The sequence below is a fragment of the Salarias fasciatus genome, unplaced genomic scaffold (genome assembly GCF_902148845.1).
Source record: "Salarias fasciatus unplaced genomic scaffold, fSalaFa1.1, whole genome shotgun sequence".
Classification (NCBI taxonomy): Eukaryota; Metazoa; Chordata; class Actinopteri; order Blenniiformes; family Blenniidae; genus Salarias; species Salarias fasciatus.
The window spans coordinates 8,207-30,445 of record NW_021941386.1 but is presented as its reverse complement, the minus strand read 5'-3'; the positions used below and the strand labels follow the sequence as shown (position 1 = coordinate 30,445).

General features: G+C 53.0%; 1 protein-coding gene across 1 annotated transcript; it reads left to right on the top strand.

Moving 5' to 3' along the window:
• Window positions 1–393: 393 nt before the first annotated feature.
• On the top strand, window positions 394–21,256 carry corin (corin, serine peptidase; the record flags this gene model as incomplete). The annotated part of the gene is made up of 22 exons (XM_030087432.1): window positions 394–679; window positions 759–867; window positions 945–1,049; window positions 3,954–4,159; window positions 4,252–4,365; window positions 4,545–4,652; window positions 4,762–4,872; window positions 5,004–5,126; window positions 5,396–5,497; window positions 5,589–5,820; window positions 11,140–11,282; window positions 11,406–11,513; window positions 11,609–11,722; window positions 12,827–12,937; window positions 15,152–15,266; window positions 15,473–15,601; window positions 15,729–15,778; window positions 18,652–18,838; window positions 18,908–19,070; window positions 19,241–19,349; window positions 19,563–19,696; window positions 20,024–21,256. Coding segments are annotated over 22 exons (3,042 nt in total), but the record flags the coding sequence as incomplete, so codon positions are not given.
• Between the last annotated feature and the right edge of the window lie 983 nt (window positions 21,257–22,239).

Sequence of the window (22,239 nt, the reverse complement as noted above, 5' to 3'; positions counted from 1 at the left end):
GGGGGGACGGGGAGACGGGCGGAGACGGGGGGAGATGGGAGATGGGCGGAGACGGGCGGAGACGGGGGGAGACGGGGGAGATGGGGAGACGGGGAGACGGGCGGGAGACGGGCGGAGACGGGGGAGACGGGGGAGACGGGGGGAGATGAGGAGACGGGCGGAGACGGGGGGAGATGGGGGGAGATGGGGAGACGGGGAGACGGGGGGAGATGAGGAGACGGGCGGAGACGGGGGGAGACGGGCGGAGACGGGGGCAGGCAGACAGGAGGGGACTGACAGGTGGAGGCTGACAGGTGGAGACAGGCAGGTGGAGATTCAGGGTGGAGACAGACACTCTCAGCCAGAGGGGGACGGAGTGACCTGTCTTCCTGTGCCTCACTCTGATTGGCTGCAGGGTTCTTTGGAAGTCCCCTCCCCTCCCCCGAGCCCTTTGCTTCCAGCGAACTCGGTTACTATGGAAACGGCACAAGCAGCCCCTCCTCCCCCTCCTCCACATTGTCCGTGTCTTCTCCGTCCTCCTCGTCCTCCCCTGCGCTGGACGGCGTCTCCCAGCAGGCCGTGCGCTCCTCTCCGGCTCCGCCCACCTCCGGTCCCTCCACCCAGCCACCGGATTGGCTGAACTCCGTGACATCGCTGACTGGCGTCATTCCTCTCGCCACCACCGGCTCGCCTGACACAGGTACGCGCCGAGCCGCCCGGAGGGCTCACGTCCGGGCGAGTGTGTTCGATTCCCAGCAGTGTGACCTGTGTGTGTGCAGCCTGCCAGCTGATCACTGAGCCACAGTGTCACATGCTGCCGTACAACCACACCTGGCTGGCGTCCTCTGCTGCCGTGGTGAGGAGCTCCGAGGTGGACATGCTGCTCAGGTACACACACACACACACACACACACACACACACACACACACACACACACACACACACACACTGCTGTGTCTTGCAGGTTCTTCAGCTACCTCAGCAGGCTCTCCTGCTACAGACACATCCTGCTGTTCGGCTGCTCGCTGGCGCTGCCGGAGTGTGTGTCTGCTGACGGCGTTCAGGACAGGTGACGGACGCACACACACGCACGCACACACACACGCACACACACACACACACACACACACACACACACACACACACACACACACACGTCATTTTCAAAAACAACACACACACCAGAAGAAAACTGTAACGGGGAGACTATCAGTGGTGGGCCGTCAGGGCCTGCAAAGCCTTCTCTGCTGGCCTAAAAAGTATCTGAATTACAGACTGATGTAAATTATATTTTGTCCATAAATACTTACTAAATGATTCCAAACGGTATGTTCCGGTTCCTTTCATAGTTCTCCCGTGGTCGCGCTGCTTCCAGACATGTTTTTTTTCATATTAAATCATTTAACCAATCAGATTTCAGGCATCATCTGTTGCTAGGGTCAAAGAAATCTGCCTGAGGCCTTCACTGTCCGTTCTGATGGCGCAGTGAAGTAAAGTGAAGCGTCAAACAGACAGCTGCTTCAACCAATCAGATTTCGAGTTGGCGACTCAGCGCCTTCTAGCTTCTAACAACAGCAGATCCAGGCCCTCTGATTTACATTCACCAAGAGATACAGTAGGGGGCGCTATGCACCTAAGTTGTTGGTCGCCTACCTCAATTATTCCAAAGAAGAAGAAGAAGAAGAAGAAGAAGACCTGAAGAGAAATAAAACTTATGCCAGAAATCCCACAGGACAGCTGGACTTTCAGCCCTGGCTTTATGGAACTGAAACACGGATAATCTATATGACAGAGCAGTTGAACTCTTTTTGAGGAAGGAAAGGAGGATGGATTTTGTTTACAAATAATCGGGATTTTGGTGAGTAAAATGTTCCTCTTTTCCTGAATAATATTGCTGTTTTGTTAAGTTGTTGATGCTCATTGTATGTGCACAGATTTATTCTGGCTGCACAAGTATCTATCTGCTGTGCAACAACTCTTTATGTGCATATCTGCATGATAAGAGTTTTTTATAGACATAAAATAGTAATTGAGAGGTGGATTGGTTCAGGCGGATCTGTTCTGAAGGCCTTAGTGTGAAATGCACGGTCCGCCACTGGAGACTATAGAGGCGGAGCCTCAGCAGCTCTGCCTTTCTATTGGTGCTCAGACCAGGAAGTGAAGTCACAAACATCTGGGGAGAATCTGGAAGAAAGCTGAGCACCGGACAGGAACTACAGCACAGGACTGTAGGACGACTGTAGGCAGACTGTAGACAGACTGTTGGTAGACTGTATGAGGACTGTAGGACGACTGTAAGTAGACTGTTGGTAGACTCTTGGACGACTGTAGGCAGACTGTAAGCAGACTGTTAGACGACTGTAGGCAGACTGTTGGTAGACTAAGCAGACTGTAGGACAAATGTAGGCAGACTGTAGGACGAATGTAGACAGACTGTAAGCAGTCTGTAGGACAACTGTAGGCAGACTGTGGGTAGACTGTAAGCAGACTGTAGGACAACTGTAGGCAGACTGTTGGACAACTATAAGAATACTGTTGGTAGACTGTAGGCAGACTTTTTAGACTGTAGGACGATTGTAGACAGACTGTAGGCAGACTTTTTAGACTGTAGGACGATTGTAGACAGACTGTAGGCAGACTCTTGGACGGCTGTAGGCAGACTGTAAGCAGACTGTTAGACGACTGTAGACAGACTGTTGGACGACTGTAGGCAGATTGTTGGTAGACTGTAGGATGAATGTAAGCAGATTGTTGGTACACTGTAGGCAGACTGTATGACCACTGTAGGCAGACTGTTGGACGACTGTAGGCAGATTGTTGGTAGACTGTAGGATGACTGTTTGCAGATTGTTGGTAGACTGTAGGACGACTGTATGCAGATTGATGGTAGACTGTAAGCAGACTGCAGAATGACTGTAGGCAGACTGTTGGACAACTGTACGCAGTTTGTTGTTAGACTGTAGGCAGACTGTTTTTAGACTGTAGGACGATTGTAGACAGACTGTAAGCAGACTGTAGGCAGACTCTTAGACGACTGTAGGCAGACTGTAAGCAGACTGTTAGATGACTGTAGGCAGATTATTGGTAGAATGTAAGCAGACTGTAGGACGACTGTAGGCAGATTGATGGTAGACTGTAGGCAGACTGTGGGTAGACTGTAAGCAGACTGCAGAACGACTGTAGGCAGACTGTTGGATGACTGTATGCAGATTGTAGGTAGACTGCAGGCAGACTGTTTTTAGACTGTAGGACGACTGCAGACAGACTGTTTTTAGACTGTAGGATAACTGCAGGCAGATTGTTGGTAAACTGTACGCAGACTGTCGGCAGATTGTTGGTAGACTGTAGGCAGACTGTTTTTAGACTGTAGGACGACTGTAGGCAGACTGATCTGTGGAACTCCATGTTGAACTTAGTGTTGTTTCTGAGATACCGTGAATCCTCTAATAATGACCTGTACTCCATGAAAAGCCCGTCTCCTTTAATGCCTGGTGCGTCTTTGAAGAAATCTCATAAAAGCTGCCTCCAAATACAAGCCGGCTTTTTTTTTTTTTTCTTTTTCTCTGAGAGGCGCTGCAGTGCTGTACTGACAGTAGTCTGTGCTACAGCGCCAGTCCTCCTGGTGTGGCCACTGTGTGTATTACACACGTCTGGCAAAAATGGCGGAGGGACAGAAAACATTAAACTCCATGTTGAGATTTCATTTTTTCACATCGATTGAAAAAATAAATGAGCTCAGTAAATTTTTTACTGGGTTCAAATCGACACAAAAGATCTCCCTGCTCTTTTTGAAAATGTTTAAATACAAGCCTCTCTCTTATACATGCCTCCTTCCATTAAGAGCCTGGAGCAGCTACAGCTGAGAGAAATCAAAGCCCCGGCTGCTGTAAGAGGATTTACAGTATAACCCTGTGTGTGTGTGTGTGTGTGTGTGTGTGTGTGTGTGTGTGTGTGTCTGTGTGTGTGTGTGTAGGCGTGTGGTGCTGCCCTGTGCGTCCTTCTGTGAAGCTGCCAGAGAAGGTTGTGAGCCAGTTCTCCAGATGTTCAACGCCTCCTGGCCCGACTTCCTGCGATGTTCTCAGTTCAACAACACCGTGCCATCTTCATCACCTTCATCATCCTCATCTTCATCGCCTCCTCCGGTCTGCTACTCACCGAGGCAGATGAAAGGGAAGTCCTGTGAGTGCTGACTGACACACACACCTGGTTGTCATTGGTTCAGAGAAGCAGATGGTGATGTCACAGCTGCGCTGTCTCTGATTGGTCGGTAGCTGTGTGTGGAGGGACGGACAGCTTCCTGTGTGCATCAGGACTGTGTGTCTCCCAGAAGCTGGTGTGTAACGGCTTCAATGACTGTGACGACTGGAGCGACGAGACACACTGCGGTGAGCGCACACACACACACACACACACGCACACACACACACACACACACACACGCACACACACACACACACACTGCATAAAGGTTTTCATTGATGATGTTTTTATCGGTGACTTTAAATTGGATGAGGGGGAAAGGTTCAGGTTTTGAAAGTGTGTGTGTGTGTGTGTGTGTGTGTAGTTTGTACAGATGCAGAGTTTCGCTGCAGCACAGGTCGCTGTCTGTCACCCTCTCTGGTGTGTGACGGGTATGATGACTGCGGTGACCTTAGTGACGAACTCGACTGTGGTGAGACACACACACACACACACACACACACACACACACTCACACAGACACACTAGAATCAGCAAGGATCCAGCAGAGTGCCGCTGGGTGTGTGTGTGCGTGTGGACAGTGTGTGAGCCGTCCCGGGAGCACCGCTGTGGGGACGGACGCTGTGTGTCCTCAGACTGGCTGTGTGACGGAGACCACGACTGCCTGGACAAGAGCGACGAGTTCAACTGCTGTAAGTCACTGCGGCGCCGTGGCAACGCCGTCGACAGCGCCGTCCTGTCTCACCCGTGTGTGTGTGTGTGTGTGTGTGTGTGTGTGTGTGTGTGTGTGTGTGTGTGTGTGTGTGTGTGTGTGTGTGTGCAGCCTGTAGAAGCCAGGGTCTCCTGGAGTGCAGGAACGGTCAGTGCATCCCTCTGGCCTTCCACTGCGACGGTGAGGATGACTGTAAGGATGGCAGTGATGAAGAGCACTGCAACCGAGAGCAGAGTGAGACACACACACACACACACACACACACAATCCAACTGACAACATGAGTGTGTTTTTATTGTGTTTTGTGGTGTTTATTGAGATCAGATCACTCAGTGGGATAAATGAAGATTGAAGAAACAACCTCAACTCTGTGTGTGTGTGTGTGTGTGTGTGTGTGTGTGTGTGTGTGTGTGTATGTGTGTGTGTGTGTGTGTGTGTGTGTGTGTGTGTGTGTGTGTGTGTGTGTGTGTGTGTGTGTGTGTGTGTGTGTGTGTGTTCTCCAGCTCGGGGTGTGTGTGTCCCCGGTCAGCTGGACTGTAGCTCCGCCTCCTGTCAGTCATCCTGCGGAGGAGGAGGCTCCACCTGCAACCTGAGAAACAACTGCAGTGAGTCTCCAGCAGGGGGCGGAGCCGAGACAGGGACCAGGTCCTGGCCGTGTCTCCGGGACCTGGTCCTGACCCTGGTCTGTGTGTCCAGCCGCCTGTGAGCCCATCAGCCTGGAGCTGTGCATGAACCTGCCCTACAACCTGACCAGCTACCCCAACTACCTGGGCCACCAGTCCCAGAGGGAGAGCGCCGTGTCCTGGGAGTCCTCGCTGTTCCCGGCCCTGGTCCAGACCGGCTGCTACCAGTTCCTCATGTTCTACGCCTGCACCCTGCTGGTGCCCAAGTGTGACCCGCTGACCCTGCAGAGGGTCCCGCCCTGCAGGTCAGAGACTAGTTAACCTTTAATCCAAGTTCACTGCAGGTCCGAGACTAGTTAACCTTTAACCCAGGTGCACTGCAGGTCCGAGACTAGTTAACCTTTAATCCAAGTACACTGCAGGTCCGAGACTAGTTAACCTTTAACCCAGGTACACTGCAAGTCAGAGACTAGTTAACCTTTAATCCAGGTGCACTGCAGGTCAGAGACTAGTTAACCTTTAACGTAGGTGCACTGCAGGTCAGAGACTAGTTAACCTTTAACGTAGGTGCACTGCAGGTCAGAGACTAGTTAACCTTTAACCCAGGTACACTGCAGGTCAGAGACTAGTTAACCTTTAATCCAGGTACACTGCAGGTCAGAGACTAGTTAACCTTTAATCCAAGCACACTGCAGGTCCGAGACTAGTTAACCTTTAACCCAGGTGCACTGCAGGTCAGAGACTAGTTAACCTTTAACCCAGGTACACTGCAGGTCAGAGACTAGTTAACCTTTAATCCAAGTACACTGCAGGTCCGAGACTAGTTAACCTTTAACCCAGGTGCACTGCAGGTCAGAGACTAGTTAACCTTTAACCCAGATACACTGCAGGTCCGAGACTAGTTAACCTTTAATCCAGGTGCACTGCAGGTCAGAGACTAGTTAACCTTTAATCCAAGTACACTGCAGGTCCGAGACTAGTTAAGCTTTAATCCAGGTGCACTGCAGGTCAGAGACTAGTTAACCTTTAACGTAGGTACACTGCAGGTCAGAGACTAGTTAACCTTTAACGTAGGTGCACTGCAGGTCAGAGACTAGTTAACCTTTAACGTAGGTGCATTGCAGGTCAGAGACTAGTTAACCTTTAACGTAGGTGCACTGCAGGTCCGAGACTAGTTAACCTTTAATCCAGGTACACTGCAGGTCAGAGACTAGTTAACCTTTAATGTAGGTGCACTGCAGGTCAGAGACTAGTTAACTTTTAACGTAGGTGCATTGCAGGTCAGAGACTAGTTAACCTTTAACGTACTTGCACTGCAGGTCCGAGACTAGTTAACCTTTAACGTAGGTGCACTGCAGGTCAGAGACTAGTTAACCTTTAATCCAAGTACACTGCAGGTCCGAGACTAGTTAACCTTTAACCCAGGTACACTGCAAGTCAGAGTCTAGTTAACCTTTAATCCAGGTGCACTGCAGGTCAGAGACTAGTTAACCTTTAACGTAGGTGCACTGCAGGTCAGAGACTAGTTAACCTTTAACGTAGGTGCACTGCAGGTCAGAGACTAGTTAACCTTTAATCCAGGTACACTGCAGGTCAGAGACTAGTTAACCTTTAATCCAAGCACACTGCAGGTCCGAGACTAGTTAACCTTTAACCCAGGTGCACTGCAGGTCAGAGACTAGTTAACCTTTAAACCAGGTACACTGCAGGTCAGAGACTAGTTAACCTTTAATCCAAGTACACTGCAGGTCCGAGACTAGTTAACCTTTAACCCAGGTGCACTGCAGGTCAGAGACTAGTTAACCTTTAATCCAAGTACACTGCAGGTCCGAGACTAGTTAACCTTTAACCCAGATACACTGCAGGTCAGAGACGAGTTAAGCTTTAATCCAGGTGCACTGCAGGTCAGAGACTAGTTAACCTTTAACGTAGGTACACTGCAGGTCAGAGACTAGTTAACCTTTAACGTAGGTGCACTGCAGGTCAGAGACTAGTTAACCTTTAACCCAGGTACACTGCAGGTCAGAGACTAGTTAACCTTTAATCCAGGTACACTGCAGGTCAGAGACTAGTTAACCTTTAATCCAAGCACACTGCAGGTCCGAGACTAGTTAACCTTTAACCCAGGTGCACTGCAGGTCAGAGACTAGTTAACCTTTAACCCAGGTACACTGCAGGTCAGAGACTAGTTAACCTTTAATCCAAGTACACTGCAGGTCCGAGACTAGTTAACCTTTAATCCAGGTGCACTGCAGGTCAGAGACTAGTTAACCTTTAACGTAGGTACACTGCAGGTCAGAGACTAGTTAACCTTTAACGTAGGTGCACTGCAGGTCAGAGACTAGTTAACCTTTAACGTAGGTGCATTGCAGGTCAGAGACTAGTTAACCTTTAACGTACTTGCACTGCAGGTCCGAGACTAGTTAACCTTTAACGTAGGTGCACTGCAGGTCCGAGACTAGTTAACCTTTAATCCAGGTACACTGCAGGTCAGAGACTAGTTAACCTTTAACCCAGGTACACTGCAGGTCAGAGACTAGTTAACCTTTAACCCAGGTACATTGCAGGTCCGAGACTAGTTAACCTTTAACGTAGGTGCATTGCAGGTCAGAGACTAGTTAACCTTTAACGTAGGTGCACTGCAGGTCAGAGACTAGTTAACCTTTAATCCAGGTACACTGCAGGTCAGAGACTAGTTAACCTTTAATCCAGGTACACTTCAGGTCCGAGACTAGTTAACTTTTAACGTAGGTGCACTGCAGGTCAGAGACTAGTTAACCTTTAATCCAGGTACACTGCAGGTCAGAGACTAGTTAACCTTTAACCCAGGTACACTGCAGGTCAGAGACTAGTTAACCTTTAACCCAGGTGCACTGCAGGTCAGAGACTAGTTAACCTTTAACCCAGGTACACTGCAGGTCAGAGACTAGTTAACCTTTAATCCAAGTACACTGCAGGTTATAGACTAGTTAACCTTTAATCCAGGTGCACTGCAGGTCAGAGACTAGTTAACCTTTAATCCAAGTACACTGCAGGTCCGAGACTAGTTAACCTTTAATCCAGGTGCACTGCAGGTCAGAGACTAGTTAACGTTTAATCCAAGTACACTGCAGGTCCGAGACTAGTTAACCTTTAATCCAGGTGCACTGCAGGTCAGAGACTAGTTAACGTTTAATCCAAGTACACTGCAGGTCCGAGACTAGTTAACCTTTAATCCAGGTGCACTGCAGGTCAGAGACTAGTTAACCTTTAACGTAGGTACACTGCAGGTCAGAGACTAGTTAACCTTTAATCCAGGTACACTGCAGGTCAGAGACTAGTTAACCTTTAACGTAGGTGCATTGCAGGTCAGAGACTAGTTAACCTTTAACGTACTTGCACTGCAGGTCCGAGACTAGTTAACCTTTAACGTAGGTGCACTGCAGGTCAGAGACTAGTTAACCTTTAACGTAGGTACACTGCAGGTCAGAGACTAGTTAACCTTTAACGTAGGTGCACTGCAGGTCAGAGACTAGTTAACCTTTAACGTAGGTGCATTGCAGGTCAGAGACTAGTTAACCTTTAACGTACTTGCACTGCAGGTCCGAGACTAGTTAACCTTTAACGTAGGTGCACTGCAGGTCCGAGACTAGTTAACCTTTAATCCAGGTACACTGCAGGTCAGAGACTAGTTAACCTTTAACCCAGGTACACTGCAGGTCAGAGACTAGTTAACCTTTAACCCAGGTACATTGCAGGTCCGAGACTAGTTAACCTTTAACGTAGGTGCATTGCAGGTCAGAGACTAGTTAACCTTTAACGTAGGTGCACTGCAGGTCAGAGACTAGTTAACCTTTAATCCAGGTACACTGCAGGTCAGAGACTAGTTAACCTTTAATCCAGGTACACTTCAGGTCCGAGACTAGTTAACTTTTAACGTAGGTGCACTGCAGGTCAGAGACTAGTTAACCTTTAATCCAGGTACACTGCAGGTCAGAGACTAGTTAACCTTTAACCCAGGTACACTGCAGGTCAGAGACTAGTTAACCTTTAACCCAGGTGCACTGCAGGTCAGAGACTAGTTAACCTTTAACCCAGGTACACTGCAGGTCAGAGACTAGTTAACCTTTAATCCAAGTACACTGCAGGTTATAGACTAGTTAACCTTTAATCCAGGTGCACTGCAGGTCAGAGACTAGTTAACCTTTAATCCAAGTACACTGCAGGTCCGAGACTAGTTAACCTTTAATCCAGGTGCACTGCAGGTCAGAGACTAGTTAACGTTTAATCCAAGTACACTGCAGGTCCGAGACTAGTTAACCTTTAATCCAGGTGCACTGCAGGTCAGAGACTAGTTAACCTTTAACGTAGGTACACTGCAGGTCAGAGACTAGTTAACCTTTAATCCAGGTACACTGCAGGTCAGAGACTAGTTAACCTTTAACGTAGGTGCATTGCAGGTCAGAGACTAGTTAACCTTTAACGTACTTGCACTGCAGGTCCGAGACTAGTTAACCTTTAACGTAGGTGCACTGCAGGTCCGAGACTAGTTAACCTTTAATCCAGGTACACTGCAGGTCAGAGACTAGTTAACCTTTAACCCAGGTACACTGCAGGTCAGAGACTAGTTAACCTTTAACCCAGGTACATTGCAGGTCCGAGACTAGTTAACCTTTAACGTAGGTGCATTGCAGGTCAGAGACTAGTTAACCTTTAACGTAGGTGCACTGCAGGTCAGAGACTAGTTAACCTTTAATCCAGGTACACTGCAGGTCAGAGACTAGTTAACCTTTAACCCAGGTGCACTGCAGGTCAGAGACTAGTTAACCTTTAACCCAGGTACACTGCAGGTCAGAGACTAGTTAACCTTTAATCCAGGTACACTGCAGGTCAGAGACTAGTTAACCTTTAACCCAGGTGCACTGCAGGTCCGAGACTAGTTAACCTTTAACGTAGGTGCACTGCAGATCCGAGACTAGTTAACCTTTAACATAGGTGCACTGCAGGTCAGAGACTAGTTAACCTTTAATCCAGGTACACTGCAGGTCAGAGACTAGTTAACCTTTAACCCAGGTACACTGCAGGTCAGAGACTAGTTAACCTTTAACCCAGGTACATTGCAGGTCCGAGACTAGTTAACCTTTAACGTAGGTGCATTGCAGGTCAGAGACTAGTTAACCTTTAATCCAGGTACACTTCAGGTCCGAGACTAGTTAACTTTTAACGTAGGTGCACTGCAGGTCAGAGACTAGTTAACCTTTAATCCAGGTACACTGCAGGTCAGAGACTAGTTAACCTTTAACCCAGGTACACTGCAGGTCAGAGACTAGTTAACCTTTAACCCAGGTACACTGCAGGTCAGAGACTAGTTAACCTTTAACCCAGGTACATTGCAGGTCCGAGACTAGTTAACCTTTAACGTAGGTGCATTGCAGGTCAGAGACTAGTTAACCTTTAACGTAGGTGCACTGCAGGTCAGAGACTAGTTAACCTTTAACGTAGGTGCACTGCAGGTTATAGACTAGTTAACCTGTAGACCATGTGCCCTGCAGGTCAGAGACTAGTCTGTCTCAGCAGGTTAGTCCGGTCAGCCTGGGCTGACCCATCGAGCGGTGGGTTTATCTGATCGTGACCTTTGACCCCAGGTCTCTGTGCCGGACTGCGAAGGAGAAGTGTGAGTCGGTGCTCGGCATCGTGGGACTGCAGTGGCCGGAGGACTCGGACTGCGTCCAGTTCCCGGAGGACGGCGGGGACGCGTCGTGCCTGCTGCCCGAGGACGGCGTGGACGGTAAGAGCCGCCGCGGCGTGCGGCGTGCCGTTCCCGCGGCGTGCCGTCCCCGCGGCGTGCCGTCCCCGCGGTGTCTCCGGCGCTCCCCTTACGCCTGCTGTCCTCTTGTTGCCATGGAGACAGAATGCTCACCCAGCCACTTCAAGTGCCGGTCGGGTCGCTGCGTCCTGGCAACCAAACGCTGTGACGGACACCCGGACTGCGACGACCGCAGCGACGAGGACCACTGCGGTGTGTGTGTGTGCGTGTGTGTGTGTGTGCAGGCTGCTCGGAGCGTGCTCTCTGGGAGTGTCCAGCTGACAGTGTGTGTGTGTGTGTGTGTGCAGGCTGCTCGGAGCGTGCTCTCTGGGAGTGTCCCGGCAGTTCAGTCTGCATCCAGACCAGTATGATCTGTGATGGCTTCCCAGACTGCCCCCTGCTGGTGGACGAGGCCAACTGCTGTGAGTCCACCTGACTCTGTGTGTGTGTGTGTGTGTGTGTGTACTCATTTTCCTATCATTGTGGGGACCAAATGTCCCCACAAGGATAGGAAAACCTGCAAACCTGCTCGATGTGCCGTGTGGACCTTCTTCCGGTCCTAATGAGGGAAACAGTGTTCTCTTCACCATGTTGTTGTTACTGAAAAAACATTTCTTCAGGGTCAGGCTGTGTGGTGGTCTGGGTTAGGGTCAGGGTCAGGGGTTAGACATGAATGGGAGTCAATGGAAGGTCCCCACGAGGATAGAAATACGAACCTGTGTGTGTGTGTGTGTGTGTGTGTGTGTGTGTGTGTGTGTGTGTGTGTGTGTTCTTGTAGATACTCGTATCTGAGGACCAGAATTCCTTTTTACCAACACTTTTGCTGGTCCTCAGTTTTCTCCAGACCTTTTGGAGGGTTAAGACTTGATTTATTGGGTTGGGGTTAGAATTAGGCTTTGGTCAGGTTCAGGTCAGGTTCAGGTCAGGTTCAGGTCAGGTTCAGGTCAGGTTCAGGTCAGGTTCACGTCAGGTTCAGGTCTGGGTCTGGGTCAGGTTTTAGGGGCTAGGCGATGCATTATGTCAGTGAGTGTCCTCACAACGATAGAAGTACAAATGTGTGTGAGGAGCAGAGACAAGAGAGGAGCAGGAGCTGTCTCCAGACTTCCTGTCCCCAGACACTTCCTGTCTCCAGACACTTCCTGTCTCCAGACTTCCTGTCCCCAGACACTTCCTGTCTCCAGACACTTCCTGTCCCCAGACTCCCCGTCCCCAGACACTTCCTGTCTCCAGACTTCCTGTCCCCAGACTCCCCGTCCCCAGACACTTCCTGTCTCCAGACTTCCTGTCCCCAGACTCCCTGTCCCCAGACACTTCCTGTCCCCAGACAGAAAGTCTGGGGACAGGAAGTGTCCTGTTCTCCCAGAGGACCGGTCCCGGTTCCTGATCATTACTGCATTTTTGCCAATTAGACAAAAGATATGTTCCATCTCAACTGACTCCGACTGTGTGTGTGTGTGTGTGTGTGTGTGTGTGTGTGTGTGTGTGTGTGTGTGTGTGTGTGTGTGTGTGTGTGTGTGTGTCCTCAGCTGTGTGTAGAGATAATGAGGTCTCCTGTAACAACCATCAGTGTGTCCATCGAACTCTGTGGTGCGATGGAAGGAAACACTGCTCCGACAGCTCTGATGAGTGGAACTGTGGTAGGAATACACACACACACACACACACGCACACACACGCACACACACACACACACACACACACACACACACACACACACACACACACACACACACACACGTCTTTGATTTTTAAAAAGATCGCATAGGGTTGATATGGTGCTGTTGTTGTCGTGACATTGTGATGTTCTTCTGATACTGTTGCTGTCTCGTCGTTGTCTTATTGTTGTTTTGACAGTGCTCTTTTCTTCTTGTGACTGTTGTGATACTGTTGTCTTGGTGTTGTTGTTGTGACACTGTAGTTGTCTGATTGTGATTATCGTGATACTGTTATTCATGATCACTGTTATGATACCTTTTCTGTCCAGCTGTTATTGTTGTTCTGAGTCTTATTGTAGCTGTGATGACGTTGTTTTCTGGTTGTTGTTGTTGTTGTTGTTGTGATTCTGCTGTTTTTGTTTGTTTTGTTTACTTATTGCTATTATTGATGTGTGGTTGTTGTCCTATTGTCGTTTTCTTACATTTGTTTCAACTCAAAGTTACTGTTGTAGTTTGTCTCTCGCTGTAGTGTACTGATGTTGTGTTGTGATATTATTGTTGTTATTGCAATGGTACGCTTGTTGTCCTATTGTTGTTTTGATACTGTTGTTCCCTCGTTGTTGCTGTTGTGATACAGTTGTTGTTGCTGTCTGATTGTTACTACTGTTTCGTTATTGTTGTTGAATCCCGGATGACCGCCAGAGGCGGAGCTTAAAGCTCTGGCATGTTCCCTTCACCATGTGCAGCTCGAGTCCGTAAACCAACAACATCCAGTCGTGACCCCTGGGTGACCTCTGGGTGACCCCTGGGTGACCCAGGAACCCCTTTAAGTTTGGGATTCCAGACTCGGCCGGATTCGGCCCGCGGGCCGCCAGTTGCAGACCCCTGCTGTAGAACCTGGAGACGGTGCCAGGCGTCGTCCAGCAGGTGGCAGCACACAGCTCATCCAGGGGCGCCCCCTACAGGGCGGCCCCTGACGTAGACCCCGCCCTGCTGGAGAGGCAGTGCACAGCCTGGGGCGGAGGCCGGCCTGCGGCCCAATAGGAATGTAGAATGGTGTCCCCCCCAGTGGGACAGACGCTGCTGGACAGCAGAGTCCTCATCAGAGCCCAGCTGGTCAGATGTCTGGACAGCCGGCGGAGCGCCGTGCAGCTGCCAGTAGGAGTCCTCCAGGCTGGCGGCGCGCGGCCTCCACAGCGCCTTAGGAAGGAAAGCGGCGTTCGGCCACAGCGTGACGCCCGCCCCATCCAGATGCCCCGAGGCATGTTGGGTAGACGGACAGAGCGTGCGGTTCCCCCATGCTGTAACTCCCTCAGGAAGTCCTCCGAGGGACGGACCTCGAACGTGGATGGGGGACGCCTGTGACGCCTGACGCAACGACAGCCGTCGTCACGCAAACCAACCCGGGGCAGCGAGCCGCTACCGCGTCACTCACCATGAAGAGTAGAACCAGCAACCTCTCCGCCTGCCCAGAGGCTATGGGACAATCTCACTGCAGGAGACGCTGCAGCTGCCTCAATGTCACTATCGTCTTACTGTTGTCATGCTGTTGCTGTCCGATTGTTTCTGGTGTTGTCTTACTGTTGTCATGCTGTTGTTGTCTCATTGTTTCTGGTGTTGTCTTACTGTTGTCATGCTGTTGTTGTCTCATTGTTTCTACTGTTGTCTGACTGTTGTCATGCTGTTGTTGTCTCATTGTTTCTGGTGTTGTCTTACTGTTGTCATGCTGTTGTTGTCTCATTGTTTCTACTGTTGTCTGACTGTTGTCATGCTGTTGTTGTCTCATTGTTTCTACTGTTGTCTTACTGTTGTCATGCTGTTGTTGTCTCATTGTTTCTGGTGTTGTCTTACTGTTGTCATGCTGTTGTTGTCTCATTGTTTCTACTGTTGTCTGACTGTTGTCATGCTGTTGTTGTTTCATTGTTTCTGGTGTTGTCTTACTGTTGTCATGCTGTTGTTGTCTCATTGTTTCTGGTGTTGTCTTACTGTTGTCATGCTGTTGTTGTCTCATTGTTTCTACTGTTGTCTGACTGTTGTCATGCTGTTGTTGTCTCATTGTTTCTGGTGTTGTCTTACTGTTGTCATGCTGTTGTTGTCTCATTGTTTCTGGTGTTGTCTTACTGTTGTCATGCTGTTGTTGTCTCATTGTTTCTACTGTTGTCTGACTGTTGTCTGACTGTTGTGTTGCTGTTGCAGTGTCGCTGGACAGCTCTGGGCTCACCGTGCTCAGAACGGCCTCGGAGTACCAGGTGTGCGCCGACGAGTGGAACCCCGAGCTGAGCGCCCTGACCTGCCAGCAGCTGGGACTAGGGTAAGGTCAGTAACACACACACACACACACACACACACACACACACACACACACACACACACACACACACACACACACACACACACACACACGCACGCACACACACACACACACACACACACACACACACACACACACACACACGCACACACACACACACATACACACACACCACACTCATGACTGTGCTTTCTTCATCCCTCCAGAGTCCCCTCCTATGTTGCCATGGTAACTGACGACCCCCGCTCCCCTGGCCGTCGCCGTTGGTTACACGTCCATCCGGAGTGGAGTCAGAGGAACGGCACGGCGCTGCAGGGCCGGCTGGAGAAGAGGAGGTGTGTGTCAGTGTATGTGAGTCTGTACTGATGGTGTTTGACAACTTTAAATAACTGTGTGTGTGTGTGTGTGTGTGTGTGTGTGTGTGTGTGTGTGTGTGTGTGTGTGTGTGTGTGTGTGCTGCAGCCATGCATGTCATTCCAGGAAGAAAGTGTCTCTCTTCTGCTCCAGAGACGGTAAAACTTCCTCTTCTTCTCAGTGTGTTCGTTCATTACTCTGTCTGCTAGTTTCTCTCCCTGTCGCAGTGCATGCTGGGTGTGTGTGTAAGTGTGTGTGTGTGAGTGTGTGCGTGTGTGTGCGTGCGCGTGTGTGTGTGCGTGTGTGTGTGTGTGTGAGAGAGAGAGAGTGTTCACGTTGCCGTTTTTAATCTTTCCCTACATCCAGGTGTGGTTGCACAGGGATGAATATGAGTGTGTTTATCTGATGTTTAGTTTCCTTCACATGTTGACCTGAAGAAAACTGTTTGACAACTGACCCCTAAATTCCACTGCGTGTGTCTGTGCTGCGCTCCGGTCCGTTTTGTCAGAACCCACCGCTCCGCTGCGTCTCTGTTCCGCCGGCCGGAGAAGCAGAGCAGCGCTGCGCTGTTTAGCATCGACCTCCAGAAGCTGAGCAGTCTGGGCCACACCGCCATCTTTCTCTGTACGTCCTGGTAGAGAGGATGACTGGGGTCAGATAAAATGTTATGATTCTCCACTTCCAGAATCAGCGTCTCTTCATCCTGGCTGTTGTGCTTCAACACGCTGAATTTCGTGCGACAGGATGTTGACATTCGGGCCTTTCAGAATAAAATGCATACATGGTCCTGAATATGTATTTTGTAGAAAACACAAAATTTATGGACAACAGCCTGCAAACGGGCCGTACATGCAGCTGTGTGAACATTCAGAAACGTTCGACTATAGTTTGATTACAGGCAAAACAGAAGTTTGTCAAATAAAACTTGAAAGTGTGTTTTAGTTTTTCTTTGCCCACTTTTTAAGGTGTACATTTTAATCAGTATGGTCTGTTCGTGATATATCTGAACCTTAATGTGAGGACAAATAACAGTTTAAAGTTTTTAATAAAGAAAAAATGATTTTATTTTGTATAAAGCCGGAGGTTGTTGGAGTTCTCTTTCCTGTTTGGTGCATCTGAACTGTGGAAATTTATGCGTACGGAGACCTGACGGACCGGACCGGAGAGAAAAATAGACCTTGGCTCTATTTTGGACTGACGGAGCAGAGCGGAGCAGGGTGGAGCAGGGTGGAGCAGGGCGGGGCGGGGCGGGGTGGGGCGGAGCAGAGCAGGGCGGGGCGGGGTGGAGCGGGGCGGAGCAGGGTGGAGCAGGGCAGGGCGGAGCAGAGCAGGGCGGGGCGGAGCAGAGCAGGGCGGGGCGGGGTGGAGCGGGGCGGAGCAGGGTGGAGCAGGGCAGGGCGGAGCAGAGCAGGGCGGGGCGGGGTGGAGCGGGGCGGAGCAGGGTAGAGCAGGGCGGGGCGGAGCAGAGCAGGGCGGGGCGGGGTGGAGCGGGGCGGAGCAGGGTGGAGCAGGGCAGGGCGGAGCAGAGCAGGGCGGGGCGGGGTGGAGCGGGGCGGAGCAGGGTGGAGCGGGGCGGAGCAGAGCAGGGCGGAGCGGGGCGGGGCGGAGCAGGGCAGAGCGGAGCAGGGTGGGGCGGAGCAGAGCAGGGCGGGGGGGGGCGGAGCAGGGCGGGGCGGGGTGGAGCGGGGCGGAGCAGGGTGGAGCAGGGCAGGGCGGAGCAGAGCAGGGCGGGGCGGGGTGGAGCGGGGCGGAGCAGGGTAGAGCAGGGCGGGGCGGAGCAGAGCAGGGCGGGGCGGAGCAGAGCAGGGCGGGGCGGAGCAGAGCAGGGCAGGGTGGGGCAGAGCAGGGCGGAGCAGGGCGGGGCGGAGCAGAGCAGGGCGGGGCGGAGCAGGGTAGAGCAGGGCGGGGCGGAGCAGAGCAGGGCGGGGCGGAGCAGAGCAGGGCGGGGCGGAGCGGAGCAGGGCGGGGCGGGGTGGAGCGGGGCGGAGCAGGGTAGAGCAGGGCGGGGCGGAGCAGAGCAGGGCGGGGCGGAGCAGAGCAGGGCGGGGTGGGGCGGAGCAGGGCGGAGCAGGGCGGGGCGGAGCAGAGCAGGGCGGGGCGGAGCAGGGTAGAGCAGGGCGGGGCGGAGCAGAGCAGGGCGGAGCAGAGCAGGGCGGGGCGGAGCAGAGCAGGGCGGGGTGGGGCGGAGCAGGGCGGAGCAGGGCGGGGCGGAGCAGAGCAGGGCGGGGCGGGGCGGGGCGGAGCAGGGCGGGGCGGAGCAGGGCGGGGCAGGGCGGGGCGGAGCAGGGCGGGGCGGAGCAGGGCGGGGTGGGGCGGAGCAGAGCGGAGCAGGGCGGGGCGGAGCAGAGCGGGGCGGGGCGGGGCGGGGCGGAGCAGAGCGGAGCAGGGCGGGGCGGAGCAGGGCGGGGTGGGGCGGAGCAGGGTAGAGCAGGGCGGGGCGGAGCAGAGCAGGGCGGGGCGGAGCAGAGCAGGGCGGAGCGGGGCGGGGCGGGGCGGAGCAGAGCAGAGCGGAGCAGGGCGGGGCGGAGCAGGGCGGGGTGGGGCGGAGCAGAGCGGAGCAGGGCGGGGCGGAGCAGAGCAGGGCGGAGCGGGGCGGGGCGGGGCGGAGCAGGGCAGAGCGGAGCAGGGTGGGGCGGAGCAGAGCAGGGCGGGGTGGGGCGGAGCAGAGCAGGGCGGGGTGGGGCGGAGCAGGGCGGGGTGGAGCGGGGCGGGGCAGGGCGGACCGGAGCAAGGCGGGGCGGAGCAGGGTGGGGCGGGGCGGAGCAGGGTGGGGCGGGGCGGAGCGGGGCGGGGCGGAGCGGGGCGGAGCAGGGCGGGGCGGAGCAGAGCTGAGTGTGGCGGGGCGGGGCGGACCCAGACGGAGCCCATTGCAGGCTGTGGCCTCAGCTACAGTCATTAAAATAGCAACGTATTTGCTGCGGCGGTCGGACCGGAGCGGAGCGGAGCGCACGCAGTGGAATTTAGGGGTGACTGGTAAGGTCTCTCTCTCTCTCCCCCCCCCCCCGTGTCTCTCTCTCCCTCTCTCTCTCAGACTGTGGTCTTCGTCCAGCAGTGGGCGTCCACCGTCATAGGAAGAAGAGGATTCTGGGAGGTCGGGTGTCCCGCCGGGGGGCGTGGCCTTGGCAGTGCTCGCTGCAGAGCGGTCAGAGCGGCCATGTTTGCGGCTGCGTGCTGATCGCCCGGCGCTGGGCGCTGACCGTGGCCCACTGCTTCGAGGGGTGAGGCGGCGGCGGGGGGCGGGGGTCCGGGGGGACGGGCTCTGATTGGTCCCCCGCCCTGCGTTTCAGGAGGGAGCGGGCCGACCTGTGGACCGTGGTCCTGGGACTCAGCAACCTGGACCACCCGGGCGTCCACAGCCAGAGACGCGGGGTGCGCTCCATCATCGTCCACCCCCGCTACAACCGGGCCGTGGTGGACTACGACATCAGCGTGGTGCAGCTGGACGCCGAGGTGGGGGGGGGCGGGGTGTCAGGTCAGACTGAGGCTTAGGTCAAGTTTAGGTCAGGTTTAGGGTCTGGGTCAGGGGTGAGGAGATGCATTTTGTCAATGAATGTCCTCACAACTGTAGAAGTACAAACGAGAGAGTGTGTGTGTGTGTGTGTGTGTGTGTGTGTCCACAGGTGGAGGAGACGCTCTACGTCCGTCCTGTGTGTTTGCCCCGCCCCTCACAGCTGCCCACACCCGACTCCTACTGCTACATCACCGGCTGGGGCCACATGGGCAACCGCAGTACGACGCTCACACACACTCACACACACTCACACACAGACACACACAGACACAGACACACACACACACACTCACTCACTCACTCACTCTCTCTCTCTCTCTCTCTCTCTCTCTCTCTCTCTCTCTCTCTCTCTCTCTCTCTCTCTGTGTGTGTGTGTGTGTGTGTGTGTGTGTGTGTGTGTGTGTGTGTGTGTGTGTGTGTGTGACCTTCAGTGCCCTTCAAGCTGCAGGAGGGCGCCGTCCGGATCATCTCTCTGTCTCAGTGTCAGTCCTACTTCGACATGAAGACCATCACTCCCAGAATGCTTTGTGCCGGATATGATGCCGGAACAGTCGACTCGTGCATGGTAACGCGCGCGCACACACACACACACACACACACACACACACACACACACACACACACACACACACACACACACACACACAAACACACACACACATACAAACACACACACACACACACACACACACACACATACAAACACACACACACACACACACACACATACAAACACACACACACACACACCCCACACGGACACACACACATACAAACACACACACACACACACACACACCTTTCCACGATGCCTGTGTTGTGTTCTCAGTGTGTAGTGTGTGTGTAGTTGTGAGGTGTAACCCTGTGTGTTGTGTGTCCCTGCTGTCTCCAGGGGGACAGCGGGGGCCCCCTGGTCTGTGAGGGTCCGGGGGGGTTCTGGACCCTGTTCGGGTTGACCTCGTGGGGCAGTGTGTGCTTCAGTAAGGTTCTGGGACCCGGAGTCTACAGTAATGTGACCCACTTCACCCCCTGGATCCAGCAGCAGATCTACCTGAACACGTACCTGGTCCACTGATGCCCCCTGGTCCACTGATGCCCCCTGATCCACTGATGCCCCCTGGTCCACTGATGCCCCCCAAGCAGAAAAAAGACAGGGACGCTTGCTGGAAGAAAGCGTCGCTGTCTTTGTCCTCCCATGATGCTTCACTCCACAGTGCCTGTACTTCACAGCAGCCGGGGCATCAGGTGAGCCCCCCCCCCGAGGCCTGCTGCAGGGTGTCCAGCCCTGCAGTAGCTCCGCGGCGCCACCAGGAGGCGTTTGGTTTGCTAGTTTTAGATGTGAGGTGTTGTCGCTCGCTAACAGACCCGTAACTGCCAGACTAGAGCCAGCTTGATGACCAAGCACAAATGTAGCACACTGATAACAGTCCATGTTCTCAAAGGGGAGCGCGCCGCTGCGCTAGGCTAGGCTAGGCTATGCTAGGCTAGGCTAGTCATACTCGTCCTGTATTTGCAAGCTTTTTCACCGTGGTTACAAGGAGGAAAGCAGCAGAGGTTCAGCCCGTCGCCACGGCAACAGCACCTCCACCAACATCCACCAGGAGCCGGCCAGGCACTGCAGGGGGCGTGGCTTATCGAGAGTTGGGCGTGTCCAGTGGTCAAATGTGAAATTAAAATGAAAAGTGAAGAAGAGATTGCTGTAAACACTGCCGTTGCCCTGGACGACCTGCCGTTACCGTGGACGACCTGCCGTTACCGTGGACGACCTGCCGTTACCGTGGACGACCTGCCGTTGCCGCGGACGACCTGCCGTTGCCGTGGATGACCTGCCGTTGCCGCGGACGACCTGCCGCTGCTGAGAACATCCACAACATTCCAAGTGGCTGCTGTTGATGTTGATTTTGTTGTTTGTTTTTTCTACAGCTTCTACAGTATTTTTCTACAGCTTTTTGTAAGTCACACTAATGAAGCAGTGTGTGTGTGTGTGTGTGTGTGTGTGTGTGTACGTGCGTGCGTGCGTGTGTGTGTCTTGTTAGCACTTTGTTGATGATGGAAGTGTTGTCATACAGTTGTGTAATCAGTGATTATTTGATTTGTATCTCCACAATAAATCTCACACACCCTGTGTTTTGGTGTATTTGTGTGTGTGTGTGTGTGTGTGTGTGTATAGTGGTTTAGTGTGTGTGTGTGTGTGTGTAGTACGTATAGTGTGTGTGTATATAGTATGTATAGTGTGTGTGTACAGTATGTTTAGTGTGTGTGTGTGTATAGTATGTATATGTCATGTATATGTGAATGTGTGAAGGCATGCAGAAGGCCTTCGGCCCCACTGCCATCAGGACCGCCCCACTTAAATCAGCTGCTGGCGACGTCATTAAGGCTCGAGGCGAACAAATGAAGAGACAGGCTCCTGAAACCCCTTCAGGAGCTCCTGCTGCAGTGCTGGGAGGACGGGGCTGGACCCCAGGACATGCGTGATGCCAAAATGATCACCCTCTATAAAAACCAGGGGGAGCGGAGCGATTGTAACAACCACCGTGGCGTCTCACTCCTAAGCACAGCTGGCAAAGCCTTTATCCGCGTTGTCCTCAGCAGATTACAGCTACTGGCCGAACGTGTGAATCCAGAGGCGCAGTGTGGATTCAGACCGGCCAGATCCACCAGACCTGGTGTTCTCTGTGAGCCAGTTGCAAGAGAAGTCCCGGGAGCAGAGACCCCCTGTAGCTGGCCTTCATCGACCGGACCAAGGCTTTTGACCTGGTCAGCAGGGATGGACTGTTTGCTCTCCTCCAGCGAACCGGATGCCCCCCCAAGCTTTCGAGCAGGATCAAGTCGTACCATCAGGACATGAACGGTGTCGTCCAATGCGGGGGATCATTATAAGACCCTTTTCCGATCAAGAACAATGTGAAGCAGGGCTGTGTCCTTGCTCCGACCCTTTTTGGCATCTTTCTCTCCATGCTCCTGCTCTACGCATTCAAGGACTCTGAAGACGGCGTCTTTCTCCACACCAGGAGCGACGGAGGCCTCTTTAACCTGGCACGCCTCAGAGCAAAGACCAAGGTGCAGAGTGTTCTCATCAGGGAGCTGCTCTTTGCTGATGATGCT